General features: G+C 41.5%; 1 protein-coding gene across 12 annotated transcripts in view; it reads left to right on the plus strand.

Annotated features, from left to right (window-relative positions):
* Positions 1-20,334, plus strand: part of DENND2B (DENN domain containing 2B) — a 266,149-nt gene that overhangs the window by 174,580 nt on the left and 71,235 nt on the right. For 11 of the 12 annotated variants that reach the window (XR_011969347.1, XM_072619488.1, XM_072619491.1 and 8 more), the window contains one exon: positions 14,839-14,943. Coding sequence is in view for 11 of the 12 variants with exons in the window: in XM_072619485.1 (XP_072475586.1) it covers positions 14,839-14,943 (105 nt within the window). In the remaining variant the exon portion in view is untranslated. Of the gene's footprint in view, positions 1-11,134; positions 11,702-14,838; positions 14,944-20,334 lie in introns of those variants that run through there. The other variant, XM_072619493.1, reaches the window with a different exon arrangement.

Below are 20,334 nucleotides of genomic sequence, written 5' to 3' on the forward strand. Positions count from 1 at the left end.
CCACTCCCAGCAAGTGTAGTGAGAGAACAGTATTTGCCAGATGGGGGAAGGTGAAAGGAAGAGAAAGCCATGCATTCCTTAATTTAAAAATCTTTTCAGTCATTGGCTCTTCTTATTCAATGACCATGAAGGGGAGTGGTTATCATCTTAAAGCACCAGGCCCCCAAGTGCTGAGTCACATGCCTGTGAACATGCCTGTGAACTGTTGAGGGAAGGCACTGTTTTTGCTTTTGTCTTTGTTACCCCAGTGCCTGGCATATAACAGGTGCTTAATGTTTCTTGAGCAGCTGGGTGGAGCCCTGGGCCTGGAGTCAGGAAGACCTGAGTTCCAGTGCAGCTCAGATACTTATTAGCTGTGTGACCCTGAACAAGTCACTTAATCCTGTTTGTCTTCAGTTTCTTCATCTATAAAATGAGGTGAAGAAAGAAATGGCGAACTACTCCAGTATCTTTGGCAAGAAAACCCCAAATGGAGTCATGAAGAGTCTGATGTGAACAGCGTTTCTTGATGGATTTTATTTTTAAAATAGAAATTCAGTAGATCTAGTAGAGAACAAAATGAATTCCCAGTGTAGGGAATAGTATGAATCTAAAGAAAGGAAAGTAGGAAAAGCTCAAGAAGTGTGCAAGGATTCATGAGATCCTTTAGCCTAGTACTTTGAATAGGAAATTGGCTCAAGAGGGATGTGAAGTTCTCAGGAAGGGAATTCTGAAGACATAAGTGGATATGATTTCTGTGAAAAGGTAGAAAAGGAGCTGCCTTTTCAGAAGAAACCACTGATTACATGAGAGCTTGACACATTTGCATTTTATAAAGACAAATACAGAAGAGGAAAGATCTACTCATTGTGGTTGAGTACATAAGAGGAGTCTATGCCAGTACAAAACCATCAGGAGAGGTAAAGTTAGGATGTGTTGGATGTGGTGCTAAGTGCCAAGTGGCGGTTCGATTACTTTATGCTATGTTGGGGATCAGAGGAGAATCAGAGAGAAGGTTCAGATAAATGGAATGATAATAGGTGATGGTGAGGAAGGTGCTTTCTCATCCCTTATTGTGTTCTCTGTGTTTCCTTCCAAGAAGAATGCTCATTGGACTGGAAAGGAGAGGACAAAAATGGGTAGGAGAGAGTAGCCATCCAACAGAGAAGTGATGAGAAGATGATGTCTGGCAGCATCTCTTTGCTCTTCCTGATTCCAAGTCACCAGGCCTGGAGCCACACACGCTGTGTGCTAGAGTACCAAAAAGCCTGGCAGATGTGGCTATTGAGTCACCTCTGAGTGATCTCTGAAAGCTTTTGAAGAAGGAGAGGTGTTTCAGGGCTAGAGCTGGTCAAACATGATCCCAGTTTTCAAAAGAAAAAAGAAGGTTCTAACTAGATTTGTGAACTCAATGACTCTTGTTGAAATCCTAGGACATATTATTAAAGGGATGCTTTGTGAGCAATTAAAGAAGGAGGGTCATTGAGATCACTCAAAATCAGCATGGCTTCATCAAGAAAAGATCATGCCCAGATTTCATTTGTTTGTCCACGTAAGGATGCTGTAGAAGGGTAAGGATGCTTAGATTTCAGCCAAGTATTTTGATAGTTGTGTATTCAGTGTTTATGAGTAAAGTGGAGAACTCCGAGCTGGAGGATAGTACTGTTGGGAATATCTGGAATTAATTGACTGCTTGGACCTAAAGAGCAGTTATTAATGGATCGATGTCAGCCAGGAGGGAGGTCTTTAGTGGAGTGCTGTGTGGAGCTATGGCCCATGGCCCAGTGTTGTTCGACATTTTTTATCAACAACTTGGATGAAGGTATAAATGTCATGCTTATCAAATTTGAAGCTGACACATACTTTGGAAGAAGAGCTAATGTGTCAGATGACTGAGTCTGGATCCAAAAACGGTCCCTACAGCCTAGGCAGCAAACAGGCAAGCAACAAGCCTTTATTAAGCCTTTATTATGTGCTGAGCACTGTGGTAAACTCTGAGAAAATCCAATATGAGCCTAAAGAAAGACGGTCCCTGCCCTCAAGGACTTATATTCTAATGGGGGAATATAGGGGAACTTAAAAACAAGAGGAAAAGGGAAACGGAAGGCATCTGCCCAGAGCTTGGTCAGAAGGAAGGGAATAAAGCACAGGCAACCCGGGTCTCTTCCTAAAATGAAAGCCCCCAGGAAGAAACTCACCAATGGGAGAAGGGGGCTGACATGGCCTAGGAATATTCCAGGGGAAGGAGACTCTTAAGAGCGGAGGGAAGTTCTGGGATGAAACGTGGTAGTGAAGTCTGAATGAGTCAGAAGCACAACACAAAACAGGCTAGAATGATGGGCCCTGTTGATGGTGTTGAAGCTTGATGGGTAAATTTAAAGTTCTACATTTAGATTCTACAAAGGAACTTCCCAGATGTCAGGATTGGGAGGAATGTGGCTAGTTAACAATTTCTCTGAGAAATGTCTGAGGGGTTTTAGTGAATTAGACACTCAACATGAGTCTTTGGGGTGACCTAGCCTAAAACAATGTCCACTGTTCTAAGCTACATTAAGACAGCCCCAGGGTTAAAAAACAGGGGTTGTAAGTTTCCCTAGACATTCCCCAACATGCCCCGTGAGAACCATTTGAAGGAACAATGGTATGAACGAATGTTTGAAGGAAACTGAGGGAAGAGAAGACTTAGAGGGTGATGAGATAGCTTTCTTTGATGACGTGTGGTTATGGTGTTTGTCCTTTGTTGCCGAAGAAGACCATGCCATCGGAGAAATAATGCCATGACTTGCACTTGACTTTGTTTTGAGTGAGGGAGGGCTGTGCAGGTCACCAGCCTCACTTCTCCTTCAGAGCCATCTGAATCCAGTGACCAAATATTCCTCAGGATGACTGGAGATGACCCAGGATGCAATAGAAAGGACCAAGGTCTATTCAGGAACTCACTTAGGGTAAAATAACACTCATTCAGTGACTAGGCCTCTTTAAGAAGTAGCCAGGGGATGGCCCCTTTAGTGAGGCATAGAAAAAAAAAAAGGGCTAACATAGGGCAGAAGGATTCAGATGGTTCAATGTGGCCCCAGAAGGCAGAAGTAGGAACAGTGGTTGAGTTTCAGAGAGGCTGATTTAGGCTTGATATAAGGAAAAAGTTACCTCCACATAGAGTGGACTCTCTTGAACACAGAGAATGTTCCATTTAATTGGAAGTCTTTGAAAAGAGGATAGGTGAACACTTTTTTTGGGAGGGGGGATCTTGTAGAAGAAGTTTCTTATTGAAACATGGGTTAGACTCTATGTCTTCTGAGGTTTATTCTATCTAGCTCTTAGATTCTGTGGATCTACACAGCTGGCACTTCAGAGAGGTAAATAGTCCAAGAGATTACCAAGCTATTTATTATAATGGTTATTCTTTTACCAAGAAAGCTACCGTACTGAAGGGGCTTTGAGGGCTGGCAAAGAACTCTGAACTTTATTCCGTAAATGGTAGGAAGCCATGGAAAGGTTTTGAATTGAGGAATAACATGACAAGATTAATGCATAAAGGTATTCATTCTGACAGCTGTAAATAATGGACTGGATCAGAGAAAGAGTGACCTTGGGAAGGCCTATTTAGAGGCTTTTGTGGTTTTGTAGGTGCTGATCAATGAGGGGGTCTATATTACAGTGGTGTCAGTGAGAATATAGAATAAGGGATGGAAATGAGAGATATGAGAAGGGGATGTAGAATTAATAGGACTTGGATATGAAAAGGAAGAGGGAACCGGAGGGGTTTGACCGTGGGAGACTTGGGTAAATGTTAGTACTGCTAGTAGAAATAGTGAAGTCCAGAAGTAGGTGTAGATTTAGGAGGGGGTCAATCAGTTCATTTTCGTACATATTGAGTTACAAGTACCAAGGAGACATCACACTAGAGAACCAGTATCAGGAAGGGTATCAAATAATACCTTGTCTTTTCTAATCTTTGTATCTCTCCGTTGCCTAGAACAATATTCAGTGTTCAGTAGGTATGTAATATTTGTTGAATGTGTTGAATTAGAAGTTTTTTCCAGCTCCTACCAAGAGATGGGCCAGGCTATGGACAATAGGCTTGTGAGTTATTACCATAGCAGCTGCTTAATTAATATTGTAATTGACAATGATAAGGGAAATCGAAGTGGTGGTTTATATCCTGTTCCTGACTTTCTCTCTCCCTTTGATCACGTCACTCATCTTTGTGAACCTCTTTCCTGTCATTACTAAAGGAAGCGTATTTACCTTCTGGGCATTGTCGCGAAGTTTAACTGCAGTGTCGAGATTGAGTTATTTATTATATGTGGACTTCTCAGTCTTATTATATGAGTGAAAAGTTAGTCTGACCTCTAAGGTAGGTAAAGAAGGGAGTTCCTTATAAAGGTGGGTGTCATTGTATAGTAACTGACTGGGAAGTATCAGGGTCATATTCATGGATTGGGCTCTAAGTCCCTAGAATGGAGGAGCTTCCCAAGTGTTTGGGTGTCTTGCTTTCTCTCTGTTAACAGTTAAGAGTCTCTTGGGGATGGAAAGGAGTGGTGGTTGGGGATAAAGAAGAGATACAGACTGAAGTAAATAAGTAGAGTGAAAAAAGAGATAGAGACAGAAACATGGAAAGATAGAGAAACAGAGGCAGAAAGAGAGAGAAAAAGAGAGACTGAGGAAGAGATACAAATGGAGAAAGACAGAGACAGAAAGAAAGAGACAGAGACAAAAAAAACCCCCAACAACAGGAGGAAGAGGCTGAAAAAGGACCAGAAGGGTAGATTTCTCAGCCTGGCAGGAAGTTATGCTGGGTCTTTAACGTTGCCTTGGAGGCTCTGGGAGAGTTCCTTTAGATTAGAACCACCCAAGTAACCCTTACCCCATTTTATGCTTATGGGAAGTGTTTAAATACAACTTGAGGCTTCTACAAAATCTGTTTTTGCTGAAGTGGAGACAGACCATCTGGTAGGAGAAAGAGCTAAAAACTTAAAACTTAGGCCAAAAACTTTAAATTAAAGTTCTGTTTTGAGGATAAGGTTGAGAAAGGAGGCATCTGGGAATGGGTGGGAGGGAATAGCAAGGGTTCAGTGAGAAGAAAATGGAAAGAAATCTTGAGTCTTCTGAGTTTGTTTCAGCTGTCTCCTTCCTAGAGCCTAGAAAAGCCCTGTCCATTTCCTGAGTACTCTTCTCCCTCTCTACCTCTGTCCCCACCTATCTTGCTTGGCCCCACCAGTGCCAGAGGTCAACCCCTCCGGATGTGGATTCCCAGGACAACAACCCAGAAGTCAAAGGAAGTAGCAAAGAAAGCCACCGTAAGTAGGAAGAGGCATTCAAATAGCTGTTCTTTCCATGCAGAGAAGAAGATAGAAAGGGACTGAAGATGAAGATGAAAGATCCAAGGAATGGAGAGAAACAGATTCTTGAAAATACTTTCTGGACATGGTCATTGTTGGAGGAACTGAGAAGAAAACAAGCACCTTAATGCATTTTTGAGTTGAGTGGTGAAATGTTCTAGACATTTTGGAGATTGGATTGGAATTTTGGAAGAAAAGTGACTGAATTAACTGTGCTCTTTGGTCCACTAATCCATGCTACTATTGGGCATGTATACTCCAAGAAAGCTGAAGACAAAGAAAAGGTCCCCATATATATCAAAATATTCATAGCAACACTCCCTATGGTAGCTAAGGAAAAAATGGTTGCCCCTCAGTTAGAGAATGACTAAAGACCTAGATGAATATGATAGGATATTGTTGTATTATTGTGCAGTGAGAAATGATGAATGTGAGGAATTTAGAGAAACATGGAAAGATTTGTATGAACTGATACAGACCCAAATGAACAGAACCAAGAGAAGGATGTACACACTCTTGTAAATGAAAAGAAAAATGAGAGGAAGGTCAGAGAGAACAGATAATGAAACATACCTCAGGTCTTATCCCTGGTTCTCTTCTCAGTGGTAGAAAGGTAGATGACTGTTAGGGCAGAATTTTGTGTCCATAATGTCACTGTATCAGTGGAGTTTTTTACTTATCTATTAAGCTGGATTGCTCCATTTTAGAACTTGTGATAGAGGAGGGGAAAAGCTGGGAATAGTGTGGCTTTTTAAAAAGCAGATTTCAAAAGGCTCAGTGGAAGGATAACTAGGATCCTTTGGAGTAAAATTCTACAAGGGAAGTCAGCCTTGGTGGAATGATGGAAAGTTTCCAAGAATGAAATTGTGGAAGACGCATAAAGAGGAAGCATTTCTGATGAAGAGGGAAGGGGGAGTTGTCTAAAGAGATTTGTGGTGGATCGCTCACTCACCAACTTAGGACCTTTTTTGCTTTTTTAAGAAAACTTTTATTCCACTTAATAATTATTTTGTTTTTTCCAATTACATGTAAATTTAGTTTTCATTTTTCACTTTTATAAAATTTTGAGTTCCAATTTTTTTCTCCCTTCTTCTCCTATTCCCTGCCCAAGACAGTATACAATCTGACATAGGCTATACATGTACAATCATGTTAAACATAGTAGAATTTTTAAAAAATGTATAGAAGATGGAAGCAAAGAGAGATACAGAGAATGAATTCTGGCATAGTTGGGAGGGCTACAGTTCAGAACAAACTGAGATTGGTGAGGAAAGCTAAGAATAACAGAAAGGATAAAAAAACCCAGCTATATTTAGGGAAAAGAGAAGAATCCCTGGAAAACAGGACCACTATTCAGAGTGATTAAAATAATGCTACTTATAATGGAAAGTAGAGAGCTGTCTGTCTTCTGATTCTCTGCATTTTCACCAACTGCCTCCAACCCCTGGAATGATCTCCCTTCTCATCTCTGTCTCTTGGCTTCCCCAACTTTAAGCCTTGCTAAAATCCCATCTTCTCCAGAAGCCTTTCCTGGCTTCTCTCTGAGGTCAATTCTACTTTATCCTGTATATATCTTGTTTGTCTGCCCCACTGATCTATGAGCTCCTTGAGAGCAGAGACTTATCTTTTGTCTTTCTTTGTATGCCTAAGGCTTAGCACTGTGATGGCACATAATGGGACACATAATAAAAGCTTGTTGACTTGGTTGGGAAGTCACTCGTAGCTGAGGGGACCAGAAAGGCGTCTTAGAGAGAATAGTGATTGCACTAAGTCTTGAAAGAAGAGAGACACTCCAGCTGGGCTAAGTAGGGTAATACAGGATTGAGGATCATCTAGGTCAAACGCAAAGAGATAGGAGGATGGTATAGTACCACGTTCTAGGGATGAAAATAGTTGTGGATGACAGATCATGCCTTTAAGGAACTTATGTTGCAATAGAGATATGTGCCACATGTGGAGTGGTATCCAGGAAAAGGATGATAGATTGATCCGTAGGGGAGTGGGTTGTCTTCTGTGTTGAAGGGGACCCAATGGAGAATGGGCAGTGTCTTTGTTAGCAGGGCAGGTGTCAAGATGGCCAAGGTGGCTGACTGGTTGGGATGGGAAGTGAAGCATGAACTACAGTCTAGGAGTAGTTGGATGAGGTTAGTTTACACTCATTCACCAACCAAAAGACTTAGCCTTAGGATGATAGCTCTAAAACTGAGTACATTAACTCCCCCAGGGATTATGGGCGGGCTGTCCAGAGAGGTATTCCTGCAGGGAACTACTAAACCTAGACCATGTGAATGGATTTCTGGAAAATTTCTAGAACCTGTTCTATAAAGGATAGTTTGTAAATATCTAGAAAAGGAAAAAGTGACCACAAGTCTAATTTTTTCTTCAGCATAGTGCTTTATATATTTAAAATGTTATGCTCTCTCTTTATAGGCTAAAAAAAACATTTCTTGTTCCCTCAATCTATCATAGCATGGATGAGTTTTGCATCCCCTCACTATCCCAGTCAGTCTCTTCTAGATGTGCTTTAATGCCTCTCCTAAAATGTAACATCAGGACCTGAGCATAGTAGTATTTTATAGATGGGATCAGATCAGGGTAGATTGCAATGGAAGATCACATCCTTTATTCTGCACACTGCTCATAGGAGCCCTCTTTAGATGTCCCATCATACTTTTGGCTTGTCTTGAGCCCACATCCCACTGACCAGTACCACTCCCTTGCTATCCCACCCCCAGTCCTTTTTGCTTGAGTTGCTGCCTATCCATACTCCCCCACTTTATACCTGTGTGGTTGATTATTGTGAACCCAAGAATAGGATTTAAAGTTAATCTTACTAGATTCAGTCCGTTGTTCCAGCCTTTCAAAAATCTTTTGAGATTGCAGTTCTGTCTTTGAACATACTAGTTACTCAACTTTGTGTTATCTGCAATTAAAGGGAGAAAAGGGTTTTTGGTTTTTGTCGCTTGTCATATAATATGCCAGTTTCACATAAAGGATAGACTGCAGTGTGTGTTTTCCTCTGAGTGTTCCCACTGTGGGTTCCTCTCTCTGGGTTCCTGTCTGCACCAACTACTCCTTGAACCTCTTGGATACCATACCAAAGCCATCACTGTTTCCTCTTCCCACCCCCGCCCCCCAAACTCTCATGCAGAACTTCACAAAAGGCCCTCAGAATTGTGGTTCCACACTTATTTGGTTGGAAATTCCATGGAGAGAAAGAATAATACGTTTTTCATCACATTCTATTAATGATTTTTTTAAAATAATATTTTATTTTTTTCTAATTCCATGTAAAGAAAATTTTTAACATTCCTTTAAAAATTTTTGAGTTCTAAATTTTTCTTCCCTCCTCCAGGTTATATATGTTCAATCATGTAAAGCATATTTCCACATTAGTCATGTTGTGAAAGAAGAAACAGACCAAAAGGGAAAAGAACACACAAAAATATAGTGAAAATAGTATGCCTCAATCTGCATTCAGACTCTTGCAGTTCTTTCTCTGGATGTGGATAGCATTTTCCATCAGGAGTCCCTTGGAATGAGATCATTGTATTGCTGAGAATAGTTAAGTCATTCATAGCTGATCATCGCAGAATGTTGCTGTTACCATGTGTTATGTTCTCCTGGTTCTGCTCATTTACTCAGCATCAGTTTATGTAAGTCTTTTCAGGGTTTTTTTGAAATCTGGATGCTCATCATTTCTTATAGCACAATAGTATTTCATTACATTCATATGCTACAGTTTGTTCAGTCGTTCCCCATTTGATGAGCATTCCCTCAGTTTCCAATTCTTTGCCCTTCAAAAAGAGCTATTATAAATATTTATATACATGAAAGTCCTTTTTAATGATCTTTTTGGAACACAGACCTAGTAGTGGTATTGTTAGATGAAAGGGTATGCACATTTTTGTAGCCCTTTGGGCATAATTCCAAAATGGTTGGATCAGCTCACAACTCCACCAACAGTGCATTAGTATCCCAATTTTTCCACATCCCCAATATTTACCGTTTTACTTTTCTGTCATATTAGTCAATCTGATAAGTGTGAGGTAGTACAATCAAAATTATCCATTTTATATCTCATAATACTCTGTCTTTTGTTTGGTCAAAAATTTTTCCCTTCTTTATATACTTGACAAACTATTCCTTAATCTGTTGATTTGCTTATGGTATCACCCTTTATATCTAAATCATGTACCCATTTTTACCTTATCTTTGTATATGGTGTAAGATATTGGCCTATACCTAGTTTTTGCTGTTTTCCACTTTTCCCAGCAGTGTTTATCAAATAGTGAGTTATCCTAGAATTTGGGGGTCTTTGGGTTTGTCAAATACTACATTACTATGGCAGTTTTCTACTGTGTGTTATGTACCTAATCTATTCCACTGATCTGTCACTTTATTTCTTAGCAAGTACCAGAGAGTTTTGATGATTGCCACTTTATAATATAGTTTGAGAGCTGGTATTGCAAGGCCACCCTCCTTTGCATTTTCTTTTCATTAATTCTCTTGATATTCCGGACCTTTTGTTCTTCCAGCTGAATCTTGTTAGCATTTTGTTTTTAAATGCACAAAATAAAATACTCTATTTTTCAGGACACCATCTTAGGAGGTGGTCCCTTGGCTCTTGGGCCCATGGTACCACCTCCACAGAAACTTTCAGGAAATTGTGGCAATGCCTTATGAACCCTTTTGTGAAGTTTTTCAGTTTTGTTTTTTTTAAATCAAAGTTCTTTTAAATAAACAGATCATGCTGCCCTTCCTACGATCAAAAAACTGAGCATATGGAAGAAATTGTTTTGAAAAGCAGTTATCAAAAATGCTAAACAAGTTTGCCCCTGGTTAAGAACACCTGCTCTGCCAGACTTGGCTGAAGTCGTGTGGAGATGAGGGGCACCTCCTGGGTACTCCTTCCTTGCCAGCTGGCAGAGGTTGGCAGGACACATCATACCAACTTCCTCACCATCATAACATATTCAAGGCACCTTCAGATCACCTCAGTTCCTCCCCTGATGGTCAGATTGGACAGTCTTTGAAGGATTGCATCTTCATGTTTTATTTTTAAATATCTATTTGGTGCTTTTGCGTTTCTATCGCAGTGATTCCTGGATATATTTCAGCCTACCTCTTACCTTGTGAATTAAACTTTATTTTATTACATCCCTTGTACCAAAGGGGAGAAAAAAGCAGAAACTCCTGATAGAGATTGCATCTGACAGTCATGTGACACTCTGCCTTCTGAGTCCCATGCAATACTCTGGGACTATCCCTGATTTTCCAGTTAACTGACTTTCTATTAGCAGTCTTTCCAATAGTCATAGATAGCATATAGTCTTAAGGTTTGCAAAGCTCTTTAGAAGCAGCTCCTTCTCACAATGACTCTGGGAGGTAGGGGCTATTATTGTGCCCATTTTACAGATGAGGAAACTGAGGCAGTCAGTGGTTAAGTGATTTGCCCAGGTTTACACAGTCAGTTAGTGTCTGAGGTTGCATATGAATTCAGATCTTCCTGATGTTAGCCAATGCACCAATTTCTATCCATCATTGTATTTGTTCCTTATGTTATTTCTGGTCCTGCTTATTTTAATTTGTACCATTAGTTCATATAAATCTTCCCATCTTTTCCTGTGAATCCCTCCTATTCCTCGCTTTTTAAGAAACAATAGAACTATATTTTATTACATCTATATAGCACAGGAGTATTCATGTTCTAATTGCTTCCCCTCCACAAGAAAGAATGTTTCCTGCGCTTTGCCACTACAAAAAGGAATGCCACAAAATATTTCCATGTGTTGGATGTTTTCGTTTTTGACTGTCTTTTGGGTATATGCCCTCGAGTTCAATCCCAGAGTCAGAGGGTATGAATAGTTTCACAAATTGTTTTCCAGAACATTTAGACTATTTCATAGCATTAGTATGCCTGTCTTCCCATGACCCGTTCGCTGCTTTTCGGTCATCTCTGCTGGTCTGCAGGGCCAGAAACATGTTTTAATCCGCCCTTCCTATGAGCACTATTTCAAAGTCATTGACTGCTCTTTTGAAAAACTCTTCATTCCTATTCTTGAGCCACTTCCCTATTGGGGATGATAGCTCTTGGCCATGCATAAAGAATTGGTGCGTATGAGTTTGGTCAGGGATGTTTGCTGCAAAGATTTTTTCTCCTCACTTGGAAGGTTCTCTTTTTATTTTCTCTGCATTGATTTTGTTTCTTATATGTAAAATTGGATAGAAATGTGTTCCAGTCAGCTCCCTCTGAAGTTTGGGGAGTATAAGTGACCAGAAGCTGGGGGAGGATGTAGTGACTCCCTTGGGGAAAGGGGGAGTGCCGTTCCCAAGGGCCTGAGCCCCAGAACTCACTTCCTAGGAAACGAACCCTCCAGGTAAGCATTCTGGGGGTGTTTGTCTGGGGAGCTGGGTTGTTCTGAGTCAAGGGACCTTGGCTTGGGGTCTCATGGGAAGAAGGGAGAAGAAAAGGAAAGCAGCTTTGTGTCCTGATGTGATTCCAGACATCCTCATTGACAGAAAATGGTGAGAGCCTGATGTGTATGTGGAGTTTCAGGCTATAATGTATTAAAAGGGGGAGCAGCTTATGTATTTTCTTTGCCTTATAAATATGCAGCAGTATTCTGAGATAGTGCCTCTGTCTAGGGCTCCTTTGGTATCACGACCCCCTAAAGCAATAATCACCATTCTCAGATAATATTGAGCAGCCATTCTTAGACCAGACTCTACAGAAACATTGATGTTAGCCCGCTTTTCCCTCTCCCCAAGAAAAAAGATCCTAGGAACTTAAAAGTTGTCAGAAAACATGGACTTCATGTCTTCTTTGGAAGAATAGTGGGCATCATGATGAATTAGAATTCTGTTTATGCATCTGAAATCAATAGCAATTATTTGTTTTAAGGTAAATAGATGGATGATTAAGGCTCTTTGTGGTCACAGATAAATATATTTGTGGAAATTCAATGATATTTACCATTAATTTCATAGCATTTGTTCATCAAATAATTATTGAATAAGATAAGCAAGACCCTGGGATAAGTGCTGTGGGAGATAAAGAGATCTTGGACACATCTTGGACTCGGGAATTTACTGTCAAATAGAAGAGATAAGACGTGTTCCTTAGTGCCTGTAACATCAGCTAGAATCTAAAAATATGCAGAGGTGTGCAGAGGCAGGTAACACTCTAAATCAGATTAAAATGCAGTTAAGAAGTATTTAACAAAATGAGTAACAATACAGTAGAATATAAGGTTTTTAAAATTTAAATAGTATTTTATTTTTTCCCCATATACTTATTAAGAAAATTTTTTAGCATTCATTTTTACAAGATTTTAAGTTCCAAATTTTTCTCCCTCCTTCCCTTTCCTCCTCTCTCTGAAAATGGTTGGCAGTTTGATACATTTTATACATGGGATACAGAGATAATGTTAGTATGTGGTTTTCTAAATCAATGTGTTGCCTACAAGGATCTTTATGTACAGTTTAGTGGGAGTTTAACACCACTGGTTTAGAGGACAGAACTATCACCTCTCACTGGGGATGGGGAAGGATTTTCTTGGAAGAGGTAGCACTTGAACATTAAAGGGGATTAAGGAGACACATAGGAATTGGATAAGTGGTGTCTGGCTGGGGATGGACAGTGGGCAATGGAATAGGGGGAAAAGATTCCAGGGGGAGGAAACACAATGAGTGAAGGCTTGAGATGTAGGGGATGAGGGTTGTCTTTGAGTAATAGCAAATTAGTTCAATTTGTCCAGAAAGTTGGGTTTGCAAGAGGGAGAATAGTTGGAGATGTAACTACAAAGGTTAGCTTGGGCCAAGTCATAGAAAGCCTTAAGTGTCAACTAAAAGAATTCAGACTTTAATAGGTAATGAGCCATTGATCACTTTGAAGTGATCAAGGGGGCAGCATGATGAGAACTGGCATTTAGGAAGGTTCCTTGGGCAGTGTTATTGATCAAGAGATTGGACGAGACTGGAGACAGAGGCTCGGAGCACGTCAAAGGCTATCGTAATACTACAGGGAACGGGCGGTGGGGGTCTGAATGCAGGCTTTAAATAAATGGGCAAAAGGGAACACATTGGAGCGATATCCTAGAAGTGGAAGTGATAGGATTTAGCACCTGATTGGGTGTGAGGACAGAGGAAGCAATCTGAGAGGACACCCAGTCTTTGAACCTTGATGACTGGGGAGAGGGTGGTGCGTTTCACAGCCAATACCAGCAGTGAAAATAGTAGTTCTTACCTATGGTGATGTGACATGAAGAAACAGCCTTCGTAATGGGAGTGTAAACACAGCCCTAATAATGTCGATTTAATACTCATCATTATCTCTTGCTGGGGGGCCTTAGCAGTAATTTTTGACTATGGTTTTATATTGATAATAGATTTTGTGTTTTTATATGTATATATATATGTACCTATACACATATAAACATGTGTCCATATGTATAACAATATACATACATATACATATAACTATTTAAATACACACATTTTATATATAGATATAGATATAGATGTATGTATAGTTGTGCGGGTTGACTCTCACAAATAACGTACCCAAGATATGTTTTCCTTATTTTACTGATTTCTTTTCAGCCAAGAGACACAGTAGATAGAATGCCAGGGCTGTTGTCAGGAAGACCCGACTTCCAGCCCAGCTTCAGACATTTACCAGCTGTGTGACCCTGGGCGAGTCACTTACCTTTTGTCTGCTTCCGTTTTCTCATCTATAAAGTGGAGATAACGATATCAATTATCTCCTAGGACTGTTGTGAGCTTCAAATGAAATATTTTAAAAATAATTGTGAAGTGCCTGGCACATAGTAGGTTCTATATAAATGTTAAGGTATATATACATACAGACATACACGCAAATATATATGTATACACACACACGTATTGTTAATTGCTGTTAAATCTGGCCTCAGACACTTAATAGCTGTGTGACTCTGGACAAGTCACTTCACCTTTGCCTCAATTTCCTCATCTGTAAAATGGGAATAATAATCGCACCTCCCTCCCAGGTGGAGCAGTGGATAGAGCACCAAACCTGGAGCCAGGAAGACCCATGTTCAAATCCAGCCCCAGACACTTACTAGCTGTGTGACCCTGGGACTTAACCTTTTTATGCCTCAGGTTCCTTTTCTGTAAAATGGGGATGATAAGAGCACCAAAGGAAATTATAGTTGTAGAGCACTTAGCACAGAATTTGGTATTCATAAGCTCTGTGTAAATATTAGTTATTATTTTCTTTTTTCTTATTAGTCTTTGGCATGGGGGGAGATGGTTACTAATAAGTGGTAATTAGCCTGTGGCGCCCCTGGAGGCGCTAGAGGAGAGAAGTTCATCTCACCTCCTCCCTTAGCCTAAGAGCTGGGGAGTTCCAGAAGACTTTAAGTTGTAACACTTGGAGTTGATACTTGGTTTAAAAGGGTAGTTTTCTAGACCTTCTGGAAAGTAGCAGGCCCCTTTAGAAATCTACCTCTCACATGCCTTTTCTTCTTTTCAGGGACTTGGATTTGTGGAGAGCCGAAATGACCATGACTGCCAACAAGAATGCCAGCATCACCCACGGAGCTGGAGGCACTAAGGCCCCTCGGGAGACCTTGGGCCGGTAAGTGGGGAGCTGGTATCTCCAGGACCCGACCTCCTTGTATAGACTAGCTTAGGGACACTTGGGATTGAGAGGCAGCTGGACTCAGCTCCAGAAAGCCTGAGGATAGTTGGCCTGGCCCCAAGGCAAGTAGAATAGTGGGTACCCTTAACAGGTATGCCTGCGAGATTAAACAGGTGGGATGGGGCTCATCTGGCCTGGGTATCCTGTGGGTACATGCATCCCCTGCCCTGAGGTGATTTTCAAGGACCTTTCATCTCCAATCAAGACTAGCAGCCAAGTGGGCCAGACAAGAGTCCTTCTTCTCCTCCAGAGGTTTGGGGGATAGTGTCATCAGTAAACAGCAACACTCTGCTTTACTTTTTCATGAGATAACGGAAGCCTGGGGGATGTGGCTGAACCAGGTATCACAGTTCATTCATTCAATAAACACCGGCACTGGGTGAAATACAAGATTTAGATGAGGCCTCTGCTGTCATGCACCTTACTATCTTGTAGGTCACTGTAACCAAGCAAAGCTTTTCTCCTGGGAGTGGGGACCAGCAGCTAGCTGTGTGGCTCATCACAGGGCTCACTTCTCAGCTTGGGATTTAAAAGAAGCAGCTTGGGGAATTTCCTTCAGTGGAAAATCCAGCCTACTCTGCCTGGTTCTTACATTTTTCTGGAAGTAACTGGCAGGGGATCCTGGAGTTGGGTTGGGAGCACACAAGTTTCCAGAGTAGGGATCTCATTCTCCCTGGAGTCAGACACTGGGCTGATGGAGGTTCTTGTGTCCTGGTCATCTCTTTGACAGTCTCTTTAGAGTTCACTAGGTATTTTCTTTGTGGTGAATGAATTGCTGAATTCATCATTGTATGGCATGGTGAAAAGGAGACTTCTCATGGAGTTGGGAGAGCTGGATTAGGGTCTGAGCTTTCTGATTCATAGCCTCTCAGTGTCTTCATTTGTACATGCTAAAGAACTATGGGAATGTGGTCACTCTAATTGTATGTCTGTTGTGTGCAAAGCACTGGAGATTCAATTCAGCAAATTTATTGCAGTTTATTGATTTGCCCAATGTATGCAGAGCACTGTGTTAGGCACCAGAGGAAATAGAAAGTGGACGTAAGACCTTACAGAACATCCAGCATAGCAGAACTATTATACAAAAGGATACATGTGATAAATGCTTTTTATTTGTTCAATCGTATCCAACTCTTTGTCGTTTTGGGGGTTTTCTTGGCAAAGATTCTGGAGCAGTTTGCCATTTCCTTCTCCAGCTGCCTTTTTTAGTGCAGCTCAAGATGTCATGAGTTTGTGGGGGCTGCCACATCATACTGTTGATGGGACTTGTGGCTGACTAAAAGTCCCCGATTTTTTTCCTTCTGACCGTGCATCTCGCATATTATACTTGTAAGATGAATGTTTTGAATCCTAGTGTAAGATTTTATTTACATCATTATGATGTCAGTTTACTACAGGTTTAATAGAGATAAACCTAAACTCCACCTGTGTTGACTAAGGTAGATATTCTGATGGTTCATCCAGCTCCATGCCATAATCTGGTCCAATTCTCATCGCCATTAATGCCATTTCTACTTCCTCATATAGCACATTAGGAGCTAAACTATTAAACATCCAAATGTTGTAACTTCATTGTCATTGCCAAAAATCAATTATCTTATAAATTCTAGGAAATACTTAAAATTTTTTGTCTTTCTTGTGTCTTGATCCACTTTTATCCTTAAATGCTTTGGAGATAATCTCATCTGATTGGGTCTCACGTCAAGCTTTCTGCAAGCTCATTTTCTCTGTTTACTGCTTTTCGTTGTTGTATGAGGCAGCTTTGCTTGCAGTCCCCCACTGTCTACCTCCTGGCTGAGGTGGTCTTCTGTATTCTTGTAGCCTCCATGTTGTGGTAGGGACTTTACATGAGTTAGGGTTCTGTAGGGCATGTTAATGTCTGTTTCTTTCTCCATTTCCCATTTTCTGCTCTCAGTACTTTGTCTGAATAGGTCAGGCTAGAGCTGGTGTAACTGCCCACAGGATTGTCCTCTCCTGTTGGATATGATCTTGACCTTTGCTCTAAAGCAGAGACAGCTGATCCAGAAATGACTCTCATATTGGTAATCAGTTGTTTTGGGTTGTTGTTTGTTCATAATTTCATTGATTTGGAAACTCCAGTGAGGAAACTCCCTCGACCTAACCAGCTAAGTACCTATTATACAACATCTAGTCTTAAAGTTGCAGGGGCCCTCAAAGGTTAGGGGATTTGCTAGGGTCACACAGCCCAGTATCTGTCAAAGGCAAGACTTGAATCTAGGTCTTCCCGATTCCCTGGTCTAACTATGGGGCCACACTGCCCCTTTTTCTGAGTGTTATAATCAGATAAGACCCAGAACCTAAACCCCTGGGTTTATGAAAGCCAGCTTCAGTCTTGCAGGCTCCTTGCTAGTCATACTCTTTGGTTCATGCCCCTATACAGGATTTAACCTGGAAACACCAGAATTTAGCTTTTGTATAATTCTATACAAAAAAGGTAAAGGGCCCCCAAATTCCATGCAAACACTAGGGCTAACACCAATACATTGAATATAGAAGAAGCTTTATAAAACCCAACAAAAAATGTCAAGGACCCTCACTTGCACCTGTATAAACATTCAAAACAACTCTCCTAGCCCTTCCTCAGAGATCAACTCATTTATCCAGATTTGCCCTACTACTTAGGTTACCCTCCCCAGCCCAATGGGAAAGTACTTGTGCTTGCTAGAGCATCAGGCATCCAGCCCTTCCACTGAGCCTTATTTCCTCCAAGGGTCTGAATACTCCTCTAGACTCCCAGTTCTACCCTGCTGTTAAGGCCTGCCCCCATCAGTGGGGGAAGAAGACGGGGCACTCGAGAGTCAATGCTGGTGCTCCCAGACTTACACAGTTCACACAATTCACAGTCATAGTGATGGACAAGGTCTGAAGTTTCCTCTTCTTGCCCATGCTTCTGTACCTTGCTGTTCCTTGGTTCCAGCTCCTGCTTGGTCCAGACAATCCACCTCTCTGTTGCTGCTGCTTTGGATTTTCACTAGTTTTCTCCTTCCTTCCTTCCTTCCTTCCTTCCTTCCTTCCTTCCTTCCTTCCTTCCTTCCTTCCTTCCTTCCTTCTTCTCTCTTTTTGTAGTCAACATATAATCTGGTGGGAGCAGGATTGCTGTCTTGGAAGGAAGCCAGGTTGTGGGAGAAGGTCCAAGCCTTTTCTTTTTTGATCATATGATCTGTGTTCCTTGCTGTGTCCTAGTATCCTGAGGGCTTTGTCCCCTTTCTCTTTTATAGTGCAGAATTTTCATCATCCTTCTCCCAGATCTCTGCCCCAAGGTGACTCTCCCCCAGGCCCATGCATTCCAGTTCATGCCAGTATCACCGTTGTAATGCAGTTGACCAGCATGGGTGGTAGAAGCCAACCTGCCATATCACAAGAGTGTAAACATTGTGATTTGCCTTGGTTTGGGTGTAACTCTAACAGTTAGGGTTCTGCTTCTCAGTTGGGATTGAGTGAAGGGGATAGAACTCAGTGTTCTCCAGCTCCCCTGATCATGCAGCCTTCTCCTGACTGTCAGCTTTCAGTGATTAATGACCTCTCCTTACTGGGATTTTCTAGCATTTGACTCTCTAGAGTCTGAAAATGCCAACTGTGTGAGTTGTGGGAAGCTTCCCACACTGGCTGTGTGATCCTTGGTAAGTCATGCCCTTTTTCTGCTTCAGTTTCTTCATTTCTAAAGTGGGGATAATAGTAATCCCAACCTACCTTATGGTGTTGTGGTGAGGATCGAGTGAGATAACGTGTCCAGTGCCTTGCAAACATGGAAGCACTGTTTCAGTGCTGGTTGTTTTTATTTTTGTCTTTAATATCATCATTATTAGTAATAGTGGTAGAAGTAGTAGTAATTATATTGGTAGAGAGAATCTCATTCAGGAATTTTCTGTATCAATGAAATCATGGATCAGGTCCATATTCCTGCCCTACATACCGGGTACTGCAGTTTCAGAGATAAAAATGAAATCGTCTCTGTCCTCTCGGACCGTACACTTTATTGGGGAACATATAGACACATAAGAAACAGAAAATATCTGCAACATGAACACAATTTCCAGGTTGGAGGGTGCGCTGGCGACTCAGAGATCAGGAAAGATTTTAGTAGTGAGGACTTGTGGCTGAGTTTTGAGTGAATCTAGGGAATCTTAAGGGTGGAGGTGAGAAGGTTGCATTACAAGTATGAGGCACAGTCTGGGCAAAAACCTGGGGACAGGAAATAGAATGAGGAACATTAAGTAGATCAGTTTGGCTGGAACATAGAATATGTGAAAAGTTAGGTTGGGTCAGATTGGAAAAGACTTAAAGGCTAAACAGAGAAGGGAATAGGGAGCCTCACTGAAACTTTTAGAGTAGAGGGGTGACATGGTCAGGCCTGTGCTTTAGGATTATTAATTTGACAACTGTTTGGGGGCCAGCCTGGAGGGGGGAGGACCAGTTGTTTCAATCATCCAAGCAAGAGGTAATAAGGGCCTGGACTAGGGTGGTAGGTGAGTAACGAGAGACAAAGAGATGGCTTATCAGTGATGTTAGTGGAGGTAGAATTAGCAACAATTGATGACTAATTAAATATGGGAAAGTGAGGGAGAGTGAAGCAACAAACATGACCCTGAATCTGGGTGATGAGAGGGATGGTGGTGTCCTTGACAGAAATAGAGGGAAGGTGGGCTGAGGAGGGAACTTTTTCAGGAGGGGAGCAGGGGGAGAGATAATTCTATCTGGGGCTCATTGAGTTTGAGACACCTACAGAGCATCTAGTTAGAAATGTGTACTAGGGAGTTGGTTTTTCAGGATGAGAGCTCAAGCAAGGGATAATGGCTGGATATATAGATCAGGAACTTGGCTTCTTAGAGATGATAATTGAGCCCAATGGGAGCTGATGAGATCACTGCAAGAGAGGGGAGGTAGAGAGGGAAGAGGAGACTTAGGGCAGAAACTTGAAGGAGACCCATGCTTAGTTAGGGGGTGGGGTATGGATGCAGATCCAGCAGGGAGAACCTGGATGAGTTGCGAGAAGAGATAATAGGTAAACTAGGAGAAAAGTGTGTCATGAAATGCCTGAGAAGGGAAAGAGTATCCACGAGGAGATGACAGTTGGCTCTCCAATGCTGGAGGGCTGGGTCAAGAAGGATGAGGACGGAGAAAAAGCTTTGGCAGCTAAGACAGCAGTGAAAACTTTGGAGAGAGCAGCTTCCACTGAGGAATGAGGTCAGAAACCAGAATTTACTAGGAGTTTAAAAGTGAGTGAGAAGGAGAGGAGATAGAGGTCATGAATGTAGATGGCTTTTTCTAGAAGAGAGAGCTCTAGGGAATGGTAAGGTTAAATGAATT

The sequence above is a fragment of the Notamacropus eugenii genome, chromosome 6, assembly GCF_028372415.1.
Source record: "Notamacropus eugenii isolate mMacEug1 chromosome 6, mMacEug1.pri_v2, whole genome shotgun sequence".
In the NCBI taxonomy this organism is placed as follows: domain Eukaryota; kingdom Metazoa; phylum Chordata; class Mammalia; order Diprotodontia; family Macropodidae; genus Notamacropus; species Notamacropus eugenii.